Source organism: Crocodylus porosus, unplaced genomic scaffold (assembly GCF_001723895.1).
Source record: "Crocodylus porosus isolate Cpor-Errol unplaced genomic scaffold, CroPor_comp1, whole genome shotgun sequence".
Classification (NCBI taxonomy): Eukaryota; Metazoa; Chordata; order Crocodylia; family Crocodylidae; genus Crocodylus; species Crocodylus porosus.
Window position 1 is genome coordinate 2,135,376 of NW_017728934.1, and position 18,178 is coordinate 2,153,553.

Consider the following 18,178-nt stretch of genomic DNA (forward strand, 5'->3'; position numbering starts at 1 on the left):
CCTGGAGAGTGAACCCAGTCCAGGACTGAGCCGCAGCAAGCACTGAGAACAATTCTTATTTTAAGACATCTTCACATATTTGGGCCACAGAAATCAAGGTGTTGTGAGGTCAGTCTGGATATAGCTCTGATGGCTCAGTAGTGGGTGCCCTAGTGCCAACCTCCCCCTTGCCCCTATCCCCCAATTCACACACGAGGAGTTTTACTTAAATAGCTTCTATTTATTTCTCATGCTCTTTTTTCAAACACAACATTTCAGAGCAACGACCCAGTGCTGGACAGTTGACTCAGACAACACACAGATTCCAAGGCGATGGCAGGACATGAAGCCCATCTCCAAGGTACAAAGAAATATCCAACTAACTTGTCTGTTGATACGTAGCGTGGAGAAGCAAGATTGGAACCAGCAAGGTGGGGAGTGGTGGGAGCACAGGACAACCGGGACAGCTGGAAACAACCCTCGCAACTGAATGAGTCTACCCGCCCGATCCCACAACTGAGGTCTGTAGGGTCCCTCTGGCTTTGAAGCCTGCTCACCTGCATTGCCCTGTGACAGCGCTGGCCAGAGTCCAAGAAGCACCTAGCAGCATCTCCTAAGTTTATCCGGTATGAGGACTGGACAAGTGTGGTTCTGCAACCCTTGCCGGATGTAGGAATGGAGAGCTCTTCTGTCACCCACAAGGACCCTGACCCTTGCTAAGTGCTTGGCTCCTGGGATCTGTTATTGGGTGGGCCTGCCAAGGGGGGCGCAGCAAGGTCAGTGGCTCACATGGGGTAGCTGGGACCTTCAGGCCTTCTCAGCCATGAGGAGCACCCAACCTGCTGCCTGCCCTGGCAAGATGCCCCCTGTGCCCCAGCAGCATGCTAACCCAGTGTGGGTGTGCACACTGCTCATAACTACGTGTCCAAGGGCAGTAGTGGGGGCTAGCATTCAACTGATGACTCTAGCTGGGCCAAAAGCCTGCAGAGCAAGCACTGGGTGCTGGAGCAGGGAGACTGCTCTCAAGGCACTGTGGGAAGCAGGGATCCACAAGAGCTCTGCCTCCAGCCGTGCACAGCAATAAAGGGCCCTTGCTCTAACCCCTCACAGCCACCCCTGAACTGCCTTAGACGGCTTTCCAAGGCTAAAGTCCTTGCCCACAACAGGAAGGTCATTTCCTACAGTGGCAAAGCCTAGGGGGTGCATGTGCACCCCCCGAGAGCACTGATGCACCCCCTGATCAGCCGCGCTCACCATTTAGGTGATGGGCGGGGGGGGGCAGGCAGAAGCGCCCATGCCCCCCCTGCACGTGCTGGCGGACCAGTGCAGCTACTCCCAGAAGTGGCTGCAGCGATTGGCCATGGGGGTCCCCCCAGACAGCAAGATCAGCCATGGGTGGGACCCCCACAGTCAGGGGCACGTGCCCCCCGCCCCCGACTAAGGCAGCACCAGTCTCCCATGATTTCCTAGACCCTCTTAATGGTGCCTTAAACCCCCATTTCCCCATATGACGCTGCCAACTCCCCCCCTCCCCTCCAACAGCTGAGGGGGAGAGAACAGTTGGCTATAATGCTACTCTGGTAATGACAAAGGGGCCAAGCACAGGGACAGCTGGCCATGGGGTGCAGTGAAAGCTCACTGATGTGCAGTGAAGCAAGGGGGCCCTGCATGCCAGAGATCACAGGAAAAGAGTCAACAAGCAGCAGTGCTGCTAGCTGAAGATGGGCATGGCCCCGCAGGGAGGGCTGCTAGGGTGGACAGGTTTCCAGCCCCTACAACACGGCACATGCAAGCACAGAACTGGCACCATGCACAGACAGAGGCTGCTTGCTCCTTGGACACCAGCAAAGTGTAGGAGCTGCCCGTGTCTCTTAAGGGAAGCAGATGAGATTGCCCAAGAAACAGAGCTAGCTGGATCTGCCCCGATCAAGAGGATCTAAGTTAAAGGGCTAATAAAAAACAAGACACACACTGTCCCGTCTGCACCCCACCCCCACCTACCGATACATGATTGCTGGAGGCAGACAGACATTCAGATGGACAGACAGATAACAAGAAATGCTCGGCCTGACTGACGCTAGATGCGTACAGACTTAAAAATGGCAAGGCCCAGCTCTCTGGCTGGGTTGAAAGGCTTTTCCTCCATACTACCCCAGGCCAAGAGTGAGGGCCAGGGAAGACACCATCCACTGTCCTGGCCTGGAGGAGTTGGGCATCACAGTTTGAGAAGTCGGGAGGATAAATCCTCCCTTATTTAAAAAATAACACTAGGGGCAAATAGCCCCGCTGGAGCCATGGCACAAACAAGCCGGCTAGCTGGGGTGGGAGCAGCACTGTGGCAAGCTGGGTACTGGACAAGGGCAAAGCTTGGTTCTCAGCCTCTTGCCCCATGGCAGATCTGGCCACAGGGGACTGTGGTCCTAGGAGACACCCAACTGGCATCAATTCAAGGCAATGACTGTCAGACACAACACAGGCTCCTGCCACACACAGAGCAGTACCTTGCTCAGCATGAGGGGACAAACCACCAGTGCCGAGGCACATCCAGTGCTCAGGGCTCTGACACCGTCCAGCTCCCCAGCCTCCAGCCCTAGGGTACATCCCCTGCACACTTGCACCAGGACTCGTGTGGTCCCAGACGTGTGAGCCCCCCACACGCCCAGCCTTCAATGGCAAGCACTATGGGGGGCCTGGGCACTACCACCCCCATGGCCTTGCAGAAAGTAAAAACAAATCCAGAGTTTAAGAGAACAAAAACCAAACCAACAACTAAAAAAAAGGCACCAGCACGTTACCAAGGGAGACTGTTAAGGAACCAAATTAACCCCTTTCGAGGGGAAAATGCAGAGGGAAAGAATGCACTGAAACCAATGTCAAGAAAGAAACAGGGGCCATGGGGGACAGGAGCCCAGACCCTACAGAGATGGCAGGTGGGGAGAGGGGGGTTGCTCATGCTCTGGCACAGCCTCCAGCCTGCCCAGGCCCTGTGGGCAAGAGCAGGGGCCAGGGTCCTTCACTGAGGCCCCGGGCTGAAGCTCAGGGTTAAGGAGTCCTCCTCCTGGATGGTCTCCAGCTCTTCTGTCTGCACAGCCTGCGTGATGAGGGTCAGCTCCTGGCACAGCGTCTCAAAGCGGTAGCCCACCCGAATATCTGGCACATTGGTGCGTCGGATGTCGTTCCCCTCAGGCCCTTCCTTCAGGTAATTGGGGCCCAGCCAGTAGCTCTTCACCTGGGAAAGGAGAAAGCTAGGGTCAGGGTGATGGGTTCTCAAGGGACTTTTACCTTGATGATCCCATGCTGGATAAAAGGCAGGGTAGATTTGCACCTCAGAGACTAACCAAAGTAGTTCTAGACAGCTACACATATAGCACAAGCTTTCCTAGGCTAAAGCTCACTGTGGCAGGGACGGCTCTACTCTCCCAGAGGCAATGCAGCCACAAGAGTGCAGCGAACGCTGGCTGTGCATCCGCAGGCAGGCTGGAGTTACTGGCCATGTAGTCTCCTGTTCCCTGCTGGAGGGGCCATGAGAAGCTTAACAGACATGAAGGGACATTGCAACATGTCCTGTGCCTTACCCAAGAGACAACAGAGCAGCCCCCAGCATGCAGAGCCCAACAGCATGGTAAAGGGCTGATTCGGACACAGCCGTACCTCCGGGAGCACACAGCTTGCTGCTGCTGGGAGACAGGGTGCCATGGGGGATGCGAGGCACAGTACCCCTGACTACCAGGCAGATGGGGTGCACGCAGAGGCGACAGAGCAGTGCCCCAGGCACCTCAGCCAGCCTGGACCCCACCATGGGGTTCAGGCTGGTACTGGACTCTGTTTGGTGGGGTGGGAGGACCAGTCTTACCTTGTGGGAAAAGCCACTCATGAGCACGCTGTTGCGCGCAAGCTCGCACATGTCACAGGAGCTGAGCTTCCAGACCTGCGTGGCGATGCTGTACTCCTCCATCAGGGGCTCCTGCAATAGCACAGCCGATCAGAGCAGGCCACTCACTGCACCAGCCCTCCTGCCCCAGTGACTTCCCAGCAATTCCTGTGCAGCTGGACGGAGGAGACAAGGTAGGGAAGGGATGTGCAGAAGCAGAGCCAGGTCTGCAGGCACTGGGGCAGCACGTCTGAAGCAGCCACCAGGGGGCAGCATCTCTGCTTACCACACCCAGGACTGCTGCTAGCCTAAAAGGGGCTCTGCCCAGACCCTGGATCAATCTCCCCGGCAAGGATCAGGGGCTTGGCAGGGTCAGCCCTCACTGCTGCACCTGTCAGAAACAGCCTCCTCCCTGCCGCAACCATTTCACCATCCAAACTTAATTAACGCAACAGGGGCAGGGACTTGCAGCTTCCCCTCCAGCGACTGCAACAGAGCCTGCGCCACCGCTCCCAGCACCTAAACCTGCCCCCAGGCCTGAACCTGTGGGGACAGTGTCACACTCTCCCCAGGGACCAGCCACAGAAACCCCCTGCTACTCCAGCACAGGCCGGGGTTGCCAAGCCAGAGGCTGTTCCAGTACATAGCCAGGGTGGGCGGGTTTCCCTGCCCTGGCCTCCTTGCAACACCCCCTCATGCCACTAGAAAGCTCTCCTGGTCTGTGGGTACCCGGGGCTGCTCTGCCTGCCTCTGCATCATCTGGTGACATGCAACCACTGCAGCCACGGCTCCCCACTAGTCCCACCCAGGGTCCTGGCATCTCTACGAGGTCCTGCTGCCAAAGCTGTGTCACACCCTCTGGGGCTGTCTGGCCTAGCCGTGGGGCATGATGTTGGCATGGCTCACCTTGGTGAAGTGGAACTGCAGCGGGTCATCAGTGGAGAGCGAGACCATGAGGCCACGGGACAGGTACTCAGGCAGTGGGTTGCGGTGGTAGCTCAGAAATAGGCTGTTGTTGCTGAGCGGAGACATGGCGATGCCTATCTGGGCCAGGTAGTAGAGGTACTGCAGCACGGGGGCCTGTCCGAGGAAAGCCGGGTTATTGGAGCACAGGGACTCACTCAGCCGGGCTGTGCAGAGTGCCCCCACGAGGGACTGCAGACAAGCCAGGGGGATGCACTCACCGCCAGGCTCCCTTAGTCCTGGGGCACCCGCATCCCATCACTTGGCAATGGGGACCAGATCCCCCTCCTGCACATGGGCTCCTGAGATGCCAGATTGCCAGGGCTGCCCCCTTATTTCAGAACTCACCTGGTTCTCCTAGCATCACCCATCACCCCAGTGTCTGAACCATGGTCTGCACCAAGCACGATAAAGATACTGCCACTGCCTGTGCACCAACAGCATCCAGCCTGCCCACTGCCCTCTCCCAGGCTCCAGTGGCCAACCAGCCAGTCCAGCGCTAAGCTCCCCTTACCTTGCGGAGCAGGAGGCCATGCGAGATGTTCTCTGATAGCATGAAGCCAGACACCAGGTGGTGGATGGGCCCTGCCTCCCCACAGTGTGGGCGCAGCACAAAGGTGTGGAATCCCCTCTTCCTGGAGGACAGCACCAGAGCAAGGTTAGGGACAGACTTGGGGCTGAGCCACTGCCTGTGTGGCATGGGCAATGAGGGGCCACTGTGCCACCCCACACACTATGGGAGTGTCACATGGGTGACTAGACAGGAGGGCACATGCAAGTCTCAGGCTCCGGGATGAGCCCAACACCCTGTGGCTGGCTCTACAGGAGGGCACTCATGAGCTGCTGAGGAGGGCAGTGCTCTCCAGTGGGGCTCACCCATGGGGGATGCGCCTCTGAGTGACAAGATTTGCCCTGCACCAAGAAGGGGGGACGGGAGAGGCAAGGGCTCCCCTACCTGCGCAGGTGGTTCAGCACAGTCATGTTGGCGTACATGTAGTACAAGTAGTATGCGTAGGGCGGGTTGTCTTCTTCCAGCCAGGCCCCGGGCAAGGGGCTGTCCAGGTTGAAGATGTGATGCTCAGGCTTGGATTCATCATCCACACTGTCAAAGCCGTCCACCTGGCCACCCGAGATGCAGAGAGGGGAGAGTGTGAGATGCCAGCCAGCATCCATTGCTCAGGTCAGCCCGCCCTGCCTGGGGACTCCTCCCAAGCAAGCCCAATGGAGCAATGTTCCTCTACCACAGACGCCTCTGCAGGCACAAAGCCCCAGTGACCCACTGCGGTGCCCAGGGCAGTGGCATTTCCCAGCGGGGTGTCTGACATCTGCCCCTCCCCTGGGGCCCCCTACAGTTCCCTTAGTGACTGTAATACACCAGGCAGCCTGCGTTTAGCAGCTGCCCAGCCCAGGGGTCCCTGAGGCAGCCCTAGCACAGGTAGCTCTCACATGCTCCAGGAAGAGGTGCAGCTCTGGGTGGCTGGCAGGGTGAATGGTGGCTTCGAAGAGGGGCAGGAAGATATTCTCCAGCATCTCCTGGAAGTTGGCCAGCTGCCTCTTGGTTCGGTACACATCGCTGTTGGAGAGGGAGGGAGGGCCCAAGAGGTGGTTCAGAGCAGGGCACTTGGGCACAGTGGTCAGCCCAGCCCACCAGGGCCCTGACCAAGGCCAGACCGGCTCTCACATAAGCTCCTTCTACTCTGGTCACTACAGCTGATGCTGATTTGCATCCAGCTGGTGGCAGGTTACTCCTGATTTACACCAGGGCATGAGGGAGAAATCAGGCTACCCACATGACCAGGCAACTGGCACTTATTTTGGTCCATCTGGATCAAACCAGGCTGCTGAGGCCCAAGACCCCTGCCTGGCCCTGTTCTCCCACTCTGGCCCCTCCAGTCATCACACTGGTTCTTGCACCCAGCTTCCTCTGCCGAGCCTGCTCCTTCCTGCGCTGATGTCAAGCAGCTTGCGGTCCCTAGAAGCTGGCTTCCCAATGCCCCTATGCTGTCATTCCCCTCCAGCCACCCCCACTCCCTGAGGTCAGGAAGCTGCTGTGCAGCACATCTAGGGGCAGCAAGGCTGGCCAGGGGGGGTTATGCTGTGGTCCTGCCTCACCCCCACTCCCCAGGACCTGGAGCAGGCACCCAGCACTGCCACCCGCTCCCCTCCTCTGCTTTCAGTGGCCGTGGGAACACGGGCTACCACAAGTTGTCCCCTCCACGTTCCCTGCACTTTCTCTGCTGGCCCAGCCATGTTGACATTCCAGCCGGAGAATCGGCTCTCAGCAGGTTTTGCTCATCCCTACAAGGTCTGGTCCCAGCAGGGAGAGCACTGGCTCCTCCTCTGGCCTTCCCATCTCCCAACCAGTTCTCTTGTAAGGTGCCACCCTGCTCTGCCTTCTGCCTGACCTCACACTCCCACAGCTAACTGCATCGCCCCCACCGGGGCCCTCCAGCAGCCTTGGGCAGAGCAGGCCTGGCAGGAATGACCAGAGCAACAGGGAGCATAATGCCTGTCTTCCACTGCCTGGGCCTTGCCAGTCCCTGTTAGCAGAAAGGCTGTAATAAGAAGCGATTCCCCCATGAATTCCTCTCCCCCCTGGGGGACTGCGGGCTCGAGGTTAGCAAGTGCCTTGGCTGGAAGGCAGTTTGTCAAACAGCAGAGCCTGACTGGATATACCTGTGCTGGAAACCCCATCGAGCCCTGCCAGCTGTGCATACAGCACCATGACCCCTCCTGCCCAGTCCCACCTGGCAGCGCAATACTCACAAGAGACGGGGCACCTGCACCAGCCAGCGCACGTTGTTGGAGTGCACCTTGTGGTACACAGCCCACCTGGCCAGCTTGTCCCACTCGTCCCGTGAGCGGCCATAGACGGAGAGGCGCAGCTCCGCATTCTGGTACTTGCTCTCCTCCAGGTCAGACATCACCTCCTGCAGGGAAGGAGGTCACTCAGTGGGAAATGCCATCCCAACCAACTGGCCAGGCTGACAAACGCTGGGCAAAGGTCTTGCATATGCCCCAGCAGGGCAAGACCCTACTTACACACTCCAGTGCAGCAGCACAAAGACATGCGTGTAGACTTGGCTTTGGCATGCACACTGCTTCACAGATCAGACAGGCACATGCATGCCCACCCAAGCCAGGAAACACCAGCGTGCTACCTCATGGAAAATGAGGCACGCATACCATGCCCAGGTCTCAGCCAACAGCCAGCCACAGGCCCACTACTTCCTGTGCAGCCTCCCTCTCAGTACCAGCCCCCAGGCTCACGCACACAGGCTGGTTGGTGTTCATGGAGACAGTTCTCCAGGTCATTGCAGGGGTGTCACCTCCTGAAGAGGTATGCGGCCCAGGCAGCAATGCCAGCCCTCACCTTGATGATGTGGGCAAAGTACTTCCCTGAGACCCGGTTGTCCGTCTTGATGAAGATCTCACGCAGGATCGACTCCCCGATGGGGTTGTACTTGGCATTGAACTTGTCAAAGCGGTGGAAGGTGTTACGATCCTGCCGTGGGACAGAGACACCTCAGGGAAAAGGCAACAAGGAGAGGAGCTGGCACCTCTCCACTGACTAGTGCTTTCCAGGATCCCTTTCCTCAAGCTTCAACTCCTAGTACCTCCCACAAGGACAGGCTGCCAGACACTTGTAACCCCTCAGTCCCTGGTCTAAGGCATTCAAGTTCCACGGCTTTCAATCCCACTCCCTACAAGATGCTCCTTCTCACCCAGCTCTACCATCTCCTAGTCCCAACAGCAAAAGAAAATCCATTAAGCTCAGTTCAGCTCAGGCCATGGGAGACCAAGCTGCCTCTCACACCCGTGGCACATCTCTGTAGGCCAATGCTGGGGGAAGGCTGGATGCCTCTGCTCATCTCACGAGTGAGCCAACAAACGACAAGAGTAAGATAGCTGGTGCAGAGATAGAGTCTCTGCCCTCCAGCCATGCCCCAGATGTGAACCATCACCCTCCCACAGCAAGCAGGTGGGTGCTGGATGAGCAGCACAGCAGGACAGCCTACCGCATGGACGTCCAGCGTGTCTACGCTTAGGTCGTAGGCTGTGAGGTTCATGGTCTCAAAGACCTCCTTTAGGGTCTGCTCCTTGCCCTTCTCCACATGCACAATCTCACTCAGGTGCTTCTTCATGGCCCGCTTGATGAAGCGCAACAGGTGTTTCTGGTTCATGCAGGAGGAGGCGTGGATGTGGGTGTCCACCTGTTCAACAGGGGGGATATGTGTGACTGGACCCCAAAGCACGAGGCCTCAGCCCACCCTCCACAGACAGGACCTTCACCACTTGGCAAGAGCCTGGAAGCCGTTACTGTCCCCACAGCCTGGGGGAGCCTCAGCCCCAAGAGACAGGAGCCCACATCACCAGCACAAGTGTCTCCCTTTTCAGCACTAAATGGCTTATGCAGGCAATGACTCTAGAAAGGGATCAAAGCCTGTGGCACCACAGCCCATATAGCTGGGGGTGGGAAGCCGGGCTCAGCTGCCAGGCCTGTGATGTGACAAGGCCATGGGGCAGCGGACAGGGACAATACCTTGCGGATGTTGTAGAAGTCACGATGCGGGACCTTCTTCTGAGCCGCCAGCTCCTTCATCTCATTGAGCAGGACGTGCATCTGGAACTTGGAGCTCAGGTATTGCAGCCGTCGGTAGCAGAAGGATTTTCTGGCCAAGGACAGGGCAATGGATTAGGATTCAGGACTAGTTACCATCCCTAAACCAGCCCTGCAATGCCCATAGAGAAGATGTTGTCCTTACATGGGACCATGGATGATCAGAGCCATCAGGAAGTTCATGTCAGCGACAAACTCCTGCAAATCGGGGTATGGCAAGTCCAGCTCCGTGCTCCTGCAGGAGGGAACAGGGCAGTAGGCTCATCACACAGAAACAGAGCACACACCATGCAGGGAAACTCAAGACAGGAGACGCCTCAAAGCCAAGGCTCCCCATGGCAGCAGAGGGCAAAGGGAGCTGGGGGCGGGGGGTGCAGATGCAGAAGGGATAAGATGCAGTACCGTGCAGGAGATCTTGTAAGCTCACTGCCCTATAACAGGCTGAATAGACTCACAGGGAGATGGCACACAATCCTGACACTCCCAGGGAGAGATCACTTTCCCAGCACGCACTTGGTTTCTCCCAGTTCCCCCTTCTCACTAGACCAGGCACAAGGGGCTCCTACCCCACCAGACCCCTTCACCTACTTGTCGGTGACATCCTGTTTGGTGTAGACATGGACCACGCCATTGACCATCTTGAGGCCAAAGCCCAGGTCACCGGGCATAGACTGGGGTTCGCAGGTCTCATAAGGATGCTGGTCCGTGAATGGTGGGTGCACCGGAGCATCTGCAGACAGAAGCACAACCCCCAACTTTGGGCAATGCCTGGCAGTCCTGGCCACCAGTGTCCCCATACTCCATTGCAAACCATGGTGCATTATACCCTCCTCCTCCCCCACACGCTCTTTCCCCTACCCACATTCCTGGCTGTGACCCCCGCTCCACCACAAAGACTCTTCTCCCTCATGCTCCCCATCCAAGCACTCCTGGGTCTGACTGCCCTCTGCCTGAAACAGGGGCAGCAGGAAGTGTTAACTCAGAAACTGGGACAGGAGCCCAATGGGAACTGAGAATATGGCTTCCAGCAATGGCGACACGCAGGGGATGCAGATGCACCCCCTGAGAGCACTGGTGCACCCCTTGATGGCAATGCTCACTGCTTAGGCGATGGGGAGTGGAGGGGCAGGCAGGAACACCGGTGCCCCCCCTGCAAGTGCTGGCCCATCGCTGCGCTCGCTGTAGCCACTTTCAGGAGTGACACTTGTGGAAACGGCTGCGGTGAGTGCAGTGATCGGCCATCATGGGATCCATCGTGGGACCCACCCCGCGCCACAGGATTGCCCACAAGGGACCCCACCTGGACCCCTGACAGGGGAGGCATGTGCCCCCCCACCCCGAATAAGGTGGCACCAGTCGCCCATGACTTCCAGCTTGGCTCAACCCCATTCCCACCCACTGGCCCACCTGGAAACATCCCTTTCACCCCTAACATCATGCCCCAGGCATGAGGGTGTCTCAGGATTTTACTGCTGCACACCCTCTCCACTGGCTTGCCTAGCAACCCCAGCCTCACCTGCAGCCACAGGGGTCTCTGGGATCTCATCATACACCCGGGTCTCAAGGGGCTTCTCAGAGAGCTCCTGCAGGTAGCGGGCAGTGGTCTTGCAGAAGCTCTGAAGGGAAAACCCCATGTACTTCTCCCGGATGAACAGCGCCTTCACCACGCTCTTGGCTGCATCAAGCAGGTCTGTGAAGGGCACCTGGAGGGAGGAGAGACAGTGGAGGATTCCAGTCCCAGTTGGCTACAGAGCAGACAGGACATCAGGGACAACAAGTCAGAAATAGGTCTGGGATGGTCTATCTGACTGCAAATGCCAGGAACATGTGGACACCAGAGATACAAAAGGTAGAGAAATAGGGCTGGACTTTTAACTATGGGAAGAGAGCAGGAGCTCTGGCTGACAGGTAAAGGGTTAAATTAAAGACAACAGGACCTGGAACAGAGGCCTGGGCTTGAACCTGAAGCGCAGGGAGATGCCGTGTGAACACAGCAGGGGCACCCCACAGAGGGAAAGGATGCTCAGCCAGGACGATGGGCCAGGCAGGCAGAGCAGAGCAGAGCGTGGAGCGCAGGCCCAACTCCTCATCCCAATCCTGCCCCAGGGCAGGATACTGGCTTGTTTGGGTGTGGGGGAAGTGAAATGTAGGAAACACAGTATCTTGGGCTTTCCCCAGGCAGAAGGTGTCAGCTCCCAGCAGCAGGAACTGAGTGGCTCCTGCAACTGGGCTTCTGGGAAGAGGGGGAAGGGTAACCTCAGAAAGCCTTAGCCCCTTCCCATGAGGGCCCCCAGGCCAGGCAACCTTACCCCGCACTTCTCTTCCCCAGAGATGGTGACCCTCTGGAATTCCCTCTCCAGCAGCACTTCCCGCTCCTTTGGGACATGATCCACCAGGTCCTCGCTCTGCTCCTTGAACAGCCTGCAGAGGGAGGAGAAAGACCCAGGTCAGACAGCAGAGGCGGGAGGCCAGACCCAGCTGCTCACAGACACTCCACGGTCCAGCTGCCCCGTCCAACTGGTCCACACAAGCACGGAGACACCCACGACATGACACGCTGCACATGGGGACGTGCTCCGCAGGGGCTTGGCCTCCTTCTGCCACCACAGCCCAATGCTGGGCCAGGGAGGGCTGCAGGTGTCTGCAGGGCAGGGGCACTAACAGCTGCTGTGGTCTGACTGGCCATACTGGTATTCCCACAGCTATTTAGTCCCTGGATTAACAGCTTAGCCCTGCCCTGGGGAAGCTGACAGAGAGAAGTCTATCCCCACATGCCTGGCACTTCCTACCATCAGAAGATGACACACAACAGCAACCAGCTCCCTGAACAGACAAACCCAGCTGCACTCCCAGGCAGCTGGTCCCTGGGAACTGCCCTGTTAGAAGGACCCCCTGCCCCATGTGGCTTAGCAAAGCAACATGTAAGCAATGAAGGACAGAAAAACTCCAGAGACAAATGGCAGAGCCAGCACCGGCTGCAACAGCCAGAAGCAAAAGACAGGAGGGAGAGGAGGCTGAGAGCAAGGTGGCGATGGACAGCACCCAGTAGGGCTGGTGCCCAGGCTCTTGCACTCTTGAGGTGGCCAAGCTCAGAGTGCCGAAGACCCAACCACGTGCCCATACACACTGGCTTGTAGCAGTAGAAGCAGCTGGTTTCTACCTCCTCCCCACTCCTGAAGCGAGATCCCTACCTGCCCGGCTTCACAGGGGCTGCTGGCTTGGCCAAGGAAATGAGCTCAGGACCCTTCCCTCATGGGATGGGGGGTCATACTAAGCTGCTCAGCTCCATCCCTTTCCCCTACCCCAACTACCTCTCCTCAATATACACACTTAGGAAGGGGACAGGAGGAGGTCAAAAAGGACCCGGATTAACCCCTTGGGCACCAGCTGAAGAGGTATTGTGGAGCTCTCTGGGTTCTCTTCATAAACTTAGACACCTCCTTTCCCACCCAGGCAGATACCACCAGAAAGAGGGAGGGAAGGAAAGTCTCTCCCTGGCCAGCCAGGGCTGGGTTTTGGGGCTGGATGAGGACGCAGCTCCCGGGGTGTTGCCTACCCCGGGGCAGTGGCAAAGAGAGGTAAAGCCGGACACTCACTGTAAGTCAGCAGCACTGTCAATTTTCAGGAAGTCCTGTTTGGCTCTGAGTAAAATGTCCGGCTCTAGTCTGAGGACAAACGGGTAGCGGAGGTGGAGGCAGGGATGGACAGATGGACAGAGAGACAGACAGGGAGGGAGGGAGGGAGAAGGCGAGGGGGAAAAGAGAAAACATGAATGTTAATGCAAAAACCAAACACCAGGCACAACAGACGCAACCGCATGAAACCCACTGGGAGGCAGGACCTGAGAGAGACAGACAGAGAGAGAAGACCCAAGACAGATGGGGGCTGGCGAGACGCAATAGGGGCTGGTGCTGAGGGGGACCCAAGACCCCTGCCCATGTTCCCCCATCTCCACCCAGTGTGCTTGGGCCGGGTGAAGGACCTCGAGGGCCTACTCTTCCTGGAGGGGCGAGCGCTCTCCCGCTCTCTCCTGCTGGGTCATGGTGCCCGCCAGGCAATTGCTAGTGGCCAAGGGTGCAACAAGTTTCTCACGGCACTCAGCAGCACAGTTCACAGCTTGAAGGTGAGCCTCCAGCCAGTCTGCTTCCAGGTCCCAGGTGCACTGGCTGAGGAAGTTTACTTGTGTCCCTGGGACCTAACTGATGTTCCTCCCTCCTCTCCACCTCAAGCAGGGCAGGACAGGTCCGTGCTTTGCACTGGCTGGGGACAAAACCACAAAGGACCACAGTCTTACTTCACATCCTGGCTGATCTGCCGCTCCAGGCGCTGGCGCCTCTCCTCCAGCTGCTCGATGGGGCTGTCCTCGGGGAATTCATAGGGGGCACTGCGCATCTCGCTCTCTGCCAGAGAGCGGCAGAACAGCTCCTGGGAACAAAGCAGCACAGGGCGAGCCCGTGAAGATCAGCCCCTGGCTCAGCCCTCCTGTTGTGCCCTCGGCACTACCTGGGATGAGCTGCCCTGGCCTCTGAGAAGCTCTCCAAGGCCACCTGGGTTCTGCAGCATCCTCACAAGCATGAGGAAGCTGTACCTACTACAGGGAGAAGGTGACGGAGAAGGGCATCAGGCTCTGCAGGGCTGCACCCAAGGGCAGCAGTGCAGACCTACTCAATGGCACCAGTGACCTGAGACTGCTGATGGGCAGTCCTCAACCTAGATCCTCAACCTAGTGCCCCTTGCTGGCAGCCACATGGGAGGCTGTTAAAAGCAGGGAGGAGACAGAGTGCTTCTGCCCAGAGACCTGCACTCATTAAAATGCCAAAGCAGAGGCTCTGGGGCTGCCTGGGTAGCTCTCAGCACGAATGCTCCTCTGCTGGGCTGGTGCTGAGCTGAGCCGTGCTGCTCCGCCTGCCTCCCTGCTTCAAGGGCTCCCGACAAAAGCACTGATCCCTGCCTGAGCAGATGATGATAAATTTGCCTTCAGGGGACAGAGGATTTCACCGGTCGATGGCTGTTTGAGTCCTGGCTGCCAGGCACGTGGCCACAGAGGCCAGTCAGCAGGTGCCCTGCCAAGCGCAGGCATGGGAGCGGGGGAGCAGGGTCAGCTGGCTGGAGGGAGGGTGGAGAAAGGCCAGGCCAGCTCTGCTCTGCCAGGATTCCCCCTGCTGAGCGGAAATGCTATTCAATTATTGGAGCCAGCAGCTGCTGGAGGAGACACCCAGCTATCTATACGCAGGGTGCCTGTCAGGGATGGTGGCAGGATCTCCAGCTGGTGTAAACAGCTGTCATCCCTTGGACTTCAACAGGGCTGAGCCATTTATCCCAGCTGAGGGTCTGACTCAACACTGCCACAAGGCCGGCAGCGGCGAGCCCACTGGGACCATCCCAACAGGAGGAACCTGCCCTCCAGCAGCTAAGACCTGGTGAACTCGCAGCACAGGGGAGAATGAGGCCAAGGGAAAGTGGGAACTGAGGGCACCCACATCTGCTGCAGGGCAGGGAAGGGAGAGCACACGAGTAAGTGGATTCTGCAGCTCTGAGCCTGGCAAGGTGCACATGCTCCCGCATGGAGCCCAGCAGAGACATGGGCCCAAGGCTCTCGGCACATAGGCAGCAGAGCGGAGGCCATCCATGGGCAGAATCAGAGCTGGGCTGGTCTTGGCCAGGCATCAGTGAGTGAAGCAGTGCATGGCTGGCAGGAGGAGGGAGGGAAGGCCTGGGGGAAGCACAAAGAGGAGCAGACTGGACAGCAGGATGCACCAGGAACAGATCAATACCTACCTCAGCAATCTCCTTGTATTTGCCATCCATGGAGGTGCGCAGATCAACGGGGTAGTGCTTCAGGCAGTGAGGAGTCCCTGGCAGGGAGCGTGCAGACTGCAGGGTGCGGGAGCCTGTCCCGCTACGGACCTCTGTGGAAACACAGGCAGAAAGGCTCAACCAGCAGACAGGCTGAGTAGGTGTGCCCAGGCTGCCACAGGGCAGGGAACACAGGCCCCTCCCAGAGAGCCACGGTCAGCAAAACACGGCCTAGACTCCTCGAGATCCCTCTGCCAGCCACAATGGGAAGGTGATGGCTAACAGATCTAGGCTGGGGCTCCATGCTCATCCCCACAGCCTCCAGGCATCTCCCGCACGCAGCCAATAGCAATGGCAAAGCCCCTACTGGACATACTTCGGCTTTTCTCCCTCTCTGGCAGGTGAGTTTGCTTCTACTTCTGTTGTGGCAGGAGCAGGGAGGAAGCACGTAGACAGGAGTGTCTGTAACGATGTAATAGGCTGCTCCTCTGCAAGTTTCACCCTTGGATCTCCAGAGTGCGTCACAGCTATTACACCTTGGTGGACACGTCAGTGATAAGGAAGCATCCGCCCTTATCTTACAGCTGGGGAAACTGAGGCAGGACATGAGGAAGTGATTCACTCAAGGTCGCACAGCGAGTCAGTGAGAGCTACAGCTAGGGCCCCGCAGCCCTGACTCTCGGGCCCTGCTCCAGCTTCTGTTGGCAGGCAGCAGCTCAGACATCTCGAGCTCCCAAGCCAAAATCCAAGCAAGCTCCAAAACAGGCACAAAGCATCCCTCCCACCCCACGAAAGCAGACACTGGTCCCTGCTTTATCACCAGAAGATCTAGTGCCTTTCCCTGGAGTCCTTCTTTTCTCTAAGCAGTAAACAGCAGAAAGGTTTCCAGTGGCACTGGATACTTCAGAGGCTCACCAGTACCCAGAAACCACAGCAATAGATGCTACGTACAAATCTGAGACATCGGGGGTAACAGGAGAAGGTGACTCTCTCGCTGCTAGGCAGCTGCGGCGAATCCAGTCCGGATGGGCGGTAATAAGAAGATGTCACCATGTCGGACCTGGGGTCGCAGCCAGCATAGAACTAAGCAGCAGGTCTTAGCCCAGATCCTGGAGAAAACAGACCCTGGGAGCCCATAAATAAACACCAATTGGCTTCTTCTTTGACAGGAGTTATTTATAGGCCACTCTGAGCTCCACGCATCTACAGACTCATTCATTTAGCCTCCTGTAAGACAGCGAAGCATCATCTGCTGTTATTAGGTGGGGAAACTGAGGCATGACAGGCCCTATTTCCAAGGGGCCAGCTTACACTGAAGTACCTAGATAAAGCCTTGCTTTTCCAAAGGGCTCAGCACCCGTTAAACGCCCAGCAGACAGAGCTACTATGCAGCAGCAGCAGCAGGAAAACCCCCTTTGGAAAACCTGGCTTGAGAAAGGAAGTGATTTCCCCACAGGGACACAGGGAGCCTGTGGAAAAAGCAGGACGAGCCAATTCTCAGCCAAGCGCATTACCCCCAGCAGCACCCGACTTCTCCCAGAGGCCAAGACGTGAATGGTGCTGAAGGCCAAGTTTTACTCAGCCCTAGAGGCAGCAGCCAGAAGAAAGCAGACCCAGACTCACAGAGAAACTACGGCATCTGTTTTAATGGGTGACCTGGCTTTTAATACTGCGGCCTTGGTCCTTTGATGTGGGCAGGAGTTCCCTCCCTGCCTCCTGGCCACCCCCAGCTCCTACACAGGGCACCCAGGAGGGCTAAAACAGCTCTTACGCAGAAAGAGTCCCATTCTTCCCCCACGCTTAAACCTCCGGTGCTGCACTTATCAGCACTGCTGCCAGGCTGCAGGATGCTGTAGTCGATGGGCTAGCAGTCCGACGGGCTGGATCAGGCCCTGATCCGTGGTGTCCTGGATGCTCAGTGCAGCATGGTTACAAGGGCAGGGGCAAGTGATTGCTGGCATACTTGCAAGACTGGGGCCAAGAGGAACAAGACACCCAAAAGCAGAGGGCAGAAAGGGAGCTCCATCATGACATGGCCAGTTGCATCAGAGGAAGGAAGAAGAGCCCCGGTGCTCAGGACATGGACAAACCTGCCAAGGGCTGGTCCTGCCCTGCCTTCAGCCTACTGGGAGGAAGAGTTTATTACCTCTCCCTACTGTGGCATTGCAATCTTCCTGCTGCGGCAGACATACCACCCTCGCCGCTGACCACTACAAGCTGCAGGTGCGTTTTTGAGGAGGAGAGAAGAGGCCAGTTCCTACCCACACCTCAGCCTCTCTCCTACCTGCCCCTGCTCACAACTTTCCTGAAACGCGGTGTGACAGCGGTCCCAATTCTCCTACCGCCCCTTGAGCTCTGAACAGGAGCCGTGAAACTGATGCCGTTTGGGGCGTTTCACCCTCGGGCTGCCCTGAGACTAAGCTCGAAGCCGAGCCAACGGCGCTGGCAGGGACCCCGCGCCCAAATTCCCGTCAGCCAGGTTTGTTCTACAGCCCACGACTGCCACAGGCAATTTTAAATTCCTCAGATTTCTCCTGGAAAGTTAGACTCGGCCACCACGGTGTAGGCAAATTTGGTCTGAGACACCCCGGGGAGCATCTGCAAGGGCATCGAAGGTGCCAAACAGAGGGGCTGGCTGGCGAGGGGTTAAAAAAGCCATCACGACTCAGCCGCAGGGACGTGCAAGGAGAGCCCTTTCCACTGGGAAGCGCTGAACATGCCGCTGAGCAGCAGCGAGGCGCTGCCCCAGAGGTGGCTGCATTGCAGTGGTGGGTAAAGCAACTTGCCTGAAACCAAAAGGACTCGGGGAAGGGGAAGCTGCTGTTATTAGCACCCTGTGGAGCAGGCAGCAGCTCCTTTGGGGCTGCTTTAGCCCACCTGCTCCCCAGGGTGGGACACCTCTCAGCCTCCAAAACGGCCAAATTTGGAAGTGATGCAGCAAGCCCGGG

At 57.8% G+C, this 18,178-nt stretch overlaps 1 protein-coding gene across 4 annotated transcripts in view; it reads right to left on the reverse strand.

Moving 5' to 3' along the window:
• Positions 1–199: 199 nt before the first annotated feature.
• The window catches only part of AMPD2 (adenosine monophosphate deaminase 2), a 26,490-nt gene continuing 8,511 nt past the window's right edge, over positions 200–18,178 (reverse strand). For 2 of the 4 annotated variants that reach the window (XM_019546276.1, XM_019546279.1), the window contains exons 2-18: positions 15,213–15,343; positions 13,729–13,859; positions 13,031–13,099; positions 11,744–11,855; positions 10,951–11,137; positions 10,023–10,164; positions 9,580–9,669; positions 9,357–9,486; positions 8,833–9,027; positions 8,187–8,318; positions 7,580–7,743; positions 6,260–6,386; positions 5,769–5,932; positions 5,328–5,448; positions 4,757–4,930; positions 3,833–3,943; positions 2,993–3,208 (exon numbers count right to left, since the gene is read on the reverse strand). In XM_019546276.1, coding sequence (XP_019401821.1) covers positions 2,993–3,208; positions 3,833–3,943; positions 4,757–4,930; positions 5,328–5,448; positions 5,769–5,932; positions 6,260–6,386; positions 7,580–7,743; positions 8,187–8,318; positions 8,833–9,027; positions 9,357–9,486; positions 9,580–9,669; positions 10,023–10,164; positions 10,951–11,137; positions 11,744–11,855; positions 13,031–13,099; positions 13,729–13,859; positions 15,213–15,343 — 2,396 coding nt within the window. Of the gene's footprint in view, positions 3,209–3,832; positions 3,944–4,756; positions 4,931–5,327; positions 5,449–5,768; positions 5,933–6,259; positions 6,387–7,579; positions 7,744–8,186; positions 8,319–8,832; positions 9,028–9,356; positions 9,487–9,579; positions 9,670–10,022; positions 10,165–10,950; positions 11,138–11,743; positions 11,856–13,030; positions 13,100–13,728; positions 13,860–15,212; positions 15,344–18,178 lie in introns of those variants that run through there. The other 2 variants (XM_019546277.1, XM_019546278.1) reach the window with 2 other exon arrangements.